Source organism: Octopus bimaculoides, chromosome 3, assembly GCF_001194135.2.
Source record: "Octopus bimaculoides isolate UCB-OBI-ISO-001 chromosome 3, ASM119413v2, whole genome shotgun sequence".
Lineage (NCBI taxonomy): Eukaryota > Metazoa > Mollusca > Cephalopoda > Octopoda > Octopodidae > Octopus > Octopus bimaculoides.
The window spans coordinates 43687545-43693832 of record NC_068983.1 but is presented as its reverse complement, the minus strand read 5'-3'; the positions used below and the strand labels follow the sequence as shown (position 1 = coordinate 43693832).

The window sequence follows — 6288 nt, the reverse complement described above, 5'->3', positions numbered from 1 at the left end:
GTGAGTGGATTTGGGAGAAAGAACCCGAAAGAAGCCCGTCGTATATATATGTATATATATGTGTATATAAATACATATATATATATATATGTGTGTGTGTGTGTGTGTGTGTATGTGTGTGTGTGTGTGTGTATGTATTTGTGTGTGTGTGTGTGTGTGTGTGTGTATGTGTGTGTGTGTGTGTATGTATTTGTGTGTGTGTGTCTGTGTTTGCCTTCCCCACCTCCATTGCTTGACGACCAATGCTGGTGTACTTATGTCCTCGTAACTCTGCGGTTCGGGAAAAGTGACCGAGAGAAAAAGTACTAGGTTTACAAAGAATAAGTCCAGGGGTCGATTTGTTTGACTTAAACCCCCTTAAGGCGGTGTTCCACTATGGCCACAGTGAAGTGACCGAAACAAGTAAAATAATAAAAGAATGTATGTATGTATATGTGTGCGTGTGCGTGCGATAACGCGTCTTTGTGTCTGTTTGTCCCCTGCCACCAGTTGATTACCGATGTTATCGATTCGTTTGACTAAAATTCTTCAAGGCTGTGCTCCAGCATGGCCGCAGTCTGAATGACTGAAACAAGATAAAGGATCTTTATTCATGTTCCGTAACTTATTGAATGTTTGAGATGCAACCGAACACGTTGTCTTTGAGTAGGGTCTAAAAGTAGACAGATTCTCAAGGTTTCTCATTGTTTTCTTCAGATTGTATTCAAATTAGCGTCGGATAAAACCTACTCCCCCAAAACAAAAACAGGCTTTAACAGGCTTCCACATAGTTTCCGTCCACCATATTTTGTTTTCAAGGATTTCCTTGTTCCGAGTCTATGGTAAAATATGCCAAATATGCCAGGCAATTGGATTGAACACAAAAAGATAAATTCTTGGCCGCACAATCGTTCCTGCTCACATTTAACTTTGAAAAACTTTCATCTTGTATTTTTTAACTTTCTCTTGTTTCAGTCATTAAACTGCGGCCATGGAAAACTTATAAGACAAGTCTTTGAATGACCGCTGGCTGGCACGTCCAAAATGTGACCTGTCGAAGTCTGGTTGACGGAGACTGCGGAAATATGTTGAAAGTACTGTTTTTTGCTTTTGGTCAGCTGGTAGCGTTCTGATGACTATGAGTTAGGGAACAGGTATAAATGTAAAGATGTTTTAAACGAAACCCACTTTATTACAAGCCTTTGGTAAATTCTATTGCCACATCTTTGAAATGATCTCAATATATTTAACTGCAGCTACACGCTAACATGCCATAGCTACGAGCTAGATATAAAAGCGCTATTAATTAGAAATTGTTAATTACCTTACATATATATGACATGTCCTGCATGCAAAAATGCGATGAATTGATTAACGACGCAATCATTTCCTGTTGCATATAATAGTTGATGTCGAAATCATGTGTAACAACTTCTTTTATGGTAATCCTATAAAGAAATAAAACAAAAACGTGTCAGATTTGTAAAGAGGATTAAAGGATAAATATTTATTGATTAGCAGGAGACCAATCCTGCTGCAGTTAGGGGTAAAGGAAATCCACTCCTGTATAATTTAGAAGAAGAAATAGGCCGTCTAACATCTATGTCTGACAATCATGAGTGAAAAATAGATTGAAAGGAGTATTAACCGGGAACCAAAATCGTGTAGAAAAATTAGTTAATTAAGAAATGTGTTAATTACAATAAATGTAATTGCTACAAAGGCACAGAATGGATGAATAGTTAAGAAGTTAGTTTCCAAGCCAAGGGTCCAAATCCGATCTCCCTATCTGGCATCTTGGGAAAAAACTTAACTTTCTACAGCCTTGAGTTGACCCATGTTTTGTAAGTGAAATTCGGCAAGTAGAAACTGCATGGCTGTTTGTCGGGTAGATTGTGCATGTAATTCACAAAAGTATAGCATTATCACACATGTTGTCACACCGGTTTTGCTAGATAATTATATTAAAGGTAGACGCATCTTTGAAATGGCCAGAAATCAACACAAGGGACATAACTCCGACAAGCTTAAAAAACAACCATGTTTTGTTGTCTTTTCCGATTTGCTTGTCTTCCATGACAGGGTTCTTTCCTCCACGAATTCCGTCCGCTCTGTTTTATAACTCTGTGACTCAAACTGGACGAGGCGTTTTCCAGTAGCTTTAGAAAATACAAGACAGTCATTGGTGGAGCAGTTTTGATCACTGGCTGTGTGGTTAAGAAGTTCGTTCAAAGACCACCTGGTCTCTGTTCAGTTTTGTTTTGTGCGGCACCTTAGGTAACTAGCTTCCACTATAGCCCTAGACCGACTAACGTCATGTCAGAAAATGTGGAAGGCGACAGCTGTATGGAAGCTCGTTATACACAAACGCACACATGTATATGCCTATGTGTTTGTGTTTTTGTGTCAGTATTTATCACGGCTTACCAACCGGAATTGGTTTGTTTATATTTGCATAACTTAGCGACTCGGGAAAGAGAATGATAGAATAAATATCTGACTTTAAAAAACAACAACTTAAGTATTGGGGTCTATCTGTTCAGCTAAAAACGTTTAAAGGCTGTACCTCAGTATGGCTGCAGTCCAATGACTGAGACAAGTAAAAGATAAATCTACAGAATCAAGGTTGCATTGGGATTGAGGAATATAAAAAAAGGGGAAGCACTAGAAAAGGCAGAAAGGACATTATTGCTGCACGTTTAATTACTGGTTTCAGAGTTTGGTACAAGGACAACAGTTTCATGCGAAGGTTTGACGCCAGCGGCGTTTGAAATCAGAAGTTGAAATCTGATGCTGCCAAGCATTTTGTCCTGCGTGGTACCGATTCTGATTATAGCTGAATTGAGGTTAAACAACAACAACAACAGCAACAAAAACAGCAGCAACAACAACAACAACATTAGCAGCAGCAGCAGCAGCAGCAGCAACAACAACAGCATATTGCATCATTAATAGTAGAAAGTGGAAGAAAATAAACAATAAGAATTACCAGTCGTTGGACACAGTTGTAATACCAACGTGCTTTTCTGATGACATGTCACAATACACCAAAATAGGAGGAAATCGATCCAGCTCCCCGTCAATGTCAATGTACGCAGTGACGTTAAGTGACTGGTATTGTTTAAACTTCATTTCGTGACAATCCTTTGGGATATCTGGAAGAAAGGGGAACAATTCATGTAAGAAAATAAGTTATCAGGATAAAACAGTCACGCGATCCATCGGCGTTCTGAGCAAAGCCTTATATTTTTACCTCATAAGTCCCTGTCAGATGTTTCTCAGAAAGAAACTATTATAAACAGTACATTATTTACATTTGACGGATGTTTGTCCTCATCTTGTTTGTTGTTAACACAACGTTTCGGCTGATATACCCTCCAGCCTTCATCAGGTGTCTTGGGGGAAATTTCGAACCTGGGTTCTCATTCCAAAGGTATTTTTCGATGTTGTTGTTATTATTATTATTATTATTATTCAGGTCATTGCTTGGACATCCGTATACCGCAAGTCGACCATTACTGGACGATACCTCAACTTCAATTCCCACCAGCCATACGATGTAAAGAGAGGGATTGCTCAGTGCCTAAAACATCGTGCAAAAAATATAAGTAGCGATCGTGATACATCCCACGAAGAAATGATCAAGCTCAATAACGATCTGTTGAGCAACAACTACCCCAAAAGTATGCTATCCACTCCAATTATGAAGAAGAGAGAAGATGAGGCCAATAATCTGTCCACAGTCTGTCTACCCTATGTGAAAGGCCTCTCCGAAAAGATACAAAAGATATGCGGCCCATATGACATCAGGACAGTATTCAAGAGTAATACAACACTTCGCAAATATATCCTTCGAGTAAAACCACCAATAGAAGAGAATATGAACAAAAACTGCGTGTACTCCATCCCATGCAGCTGTGGTAGGTTATACAAAGGCGAAACATGTCGCCCCCTCAAAATAAGGGTAGACGAACATCCCAAAGCTGTGACACGAGGAGATATTGATAAATCATGTATGGAAAAATGGAGACCACCTCCCCCTTTGAGATGAAGTTAAAATAATAGACAGAGAACACCACTGGAAAATACGAAAACTAAAAGAAGCAGCACATATGCTAGGACACAACAACCTCCTGAGCAGACCGAGTGCAGATATGAGCAGCATACTGGATTGGGGGACACAACCCAGCAGAATGAGAACAAAAACTAGAAGTTTACTTCTGCTCAATAAGGTTCAACAGCTATTTAAACATGTGGAATTTATTACTTACCAAACTGTCTGGAAGAACATTTGATGTTTCCGAAACTGATCTGAGCATAGCTGCTGGGATTAGACATCCTGGTAAAACTTGTAATTGGTAAGAGGGTTTTATTAATAATCTTGCCATAGTCAGTTTCTTGCAAATCGTTATTTTCACAGTTACAACCTTTTGATACGTCGTAACACATGCCAATCACACCACAGGAGCACTAAAAAGAAGAACAAATAACGGCAGAGTTAATAACTTTAACAATTGTCTTAGTGAGATTTTACTACTGTACATTTTAGATGGATGAAGTTTCTCACTATCTGCAGGCAGATACCAGCTCTGTTGGCGTGGTTGTCATGTGATCTATCTATCTATCTATCAGAGCCATAAACCCACAGTTCGTCACCTATTATGATCTTTTTCAAAAAGGTTTCGTTTTCCTTGACACAATTCAAGTGCTTCAGTTCTGTGTATTCGACTGCTGGCGTTTATTAGTAGTTTCGCCCATTCTTGTGATGCGTTATATCCTATCATTAATAAAACAATCGGTATTTTTGAAGACAAGAGTATCTTTTATCATTTACTCATTACTTGTTTCAGTCATTAGACTGCGGCCATGCTGGGGCAGTGCCTTGAAGAATTTTAGTCGAACGAACCCCAGCTCTTAGTTTTTTTAAAAGGTTGGTACTTACTCTACCGGTTTCTATTAACGAGCCGCTGATTTACGAGGTCATAAGCGCGCCAACACCGGGTTCTCAAGCGGTAGTCGGGGACGTACATATATGTATGTATGTATGCATATATACATGCACGCATACATGCATACATACATACGTACATACGTACATACATATATACATGCATGCATACATACGTACGTACATACACATGGAAATTAGCGGCCCAGAGAATGTTAAAATAAGGATAAAGAGCAGTGAAAAAGAAACCCTTACGCTGAACTACTGAGAAATTAGCAGTTACTCTACCCAAATTGCAATATTCAGGTTTATACCCATGATAATTGGGGCAGTGGGAGATGTAACACACTGCCTAAAATCAGAAAGGAGAAAGCTGATTCGAAGACTGCAGGTCCAAGCCATCACTGGGACTGTAAAATGTTTTAAACTTTCCAGAAGTTTATCATTTAAGTTTATATTCGCATGTCTAGACATGCAACTATATGCATGAGAATACACATATAAAACAAAACGTACAAACCTGCAAATGCACACACTCCAAATACTGTCCATATATACATATATGCACAAATACTCTGTTCATGTTGAAATTCCAAAGAAGGGACCTTGGATCTAAGTTAGAAACCGGCTCTTTTTCTGTTGGCAAGAAATTTTGAAATAAACTGAATAATGACACACACACACACACACACACATATATATATATATATATATATATATATATATATATATATATATATACAACGGGCTTATTTCAGTTTCTATCTACCATGTGGTTGGGAATCAAACTTCTTACCATACAGCCACACCTGCACTTATGGTAGTCTTTTTATAAAATTATAAGAAATTACCTTATAATCGTCATCGCCTCCAGCCCAGGTGTACTGTTTTTCTGCATTACCGTCTGTCCAATAAAACGATCCATCAAACATGGAGTGGTGCGCTTGGCAGGTGTAACTGAAATTAAACAATGTTTTAAAATTGTCTGTCTTAAAACTGCCAAAATAGATAAAGCAATTCATAAAGGCAATCTTGGGAAGGAAGTATCACGTGATCGACCGAACCATCAGATGTTGTTATACGCTGCTGGTTGTATACATCGCTTTAGTATCGTTTTAGCTTACGAATGACGCAACTCCACTGACTAGGCAAGCAGGTTAATATAATGTCCTGTACCCAGATATGCACCTATACATACAGGTGGATGTCGGTATGCACATACCTGTACGTATATATGCATATACTCATTTACTTTTGTTTTTACATGATTGAACGCAGCGTCTCACAAAAATTGTAAGTAGTTCGTAAACTTATCCTCCGACGCTACTCTATCTCTTTCTCTTTCCTTTCTCCCCCCCCCC

The 6288-nt window shown here is 38.7% G+C and overlaps 1 protein-coding gene across 1 annotated transcript in view; it reads right to left on the bottom strand.

Annotated features, from left to right (window-relative positions):
* LOC106875361 (uncharacterized) overlaps positions 1-6288 on the bottom strand; it is a 142593-nt gene that overhangs the window by 110747 nt on the left and 25558 nt on the right. Inside the window, exons 11-15 of the mRNA XM_052966732.1 lie at positions 5779-5884; positions 4251-4449; positions 2969-3134; positions 1304-1427; positions 1031-1115 (exon numbers count right to left, since the gene is read on the bottom strand). Coding sequence (XP_052822692.1) covers positions 1031-1115; positions 1304-1427; positions 2969-3134; positions 4251-4449; positions 5779-5884 — 680 coding nt within the window. The remainder of the gene's footprint in view (positions 1-1030; positions 1116-1303; positions 1428-2968; positions 3135-4250; positions 4450-5778; positions 5885-6288) is intronic.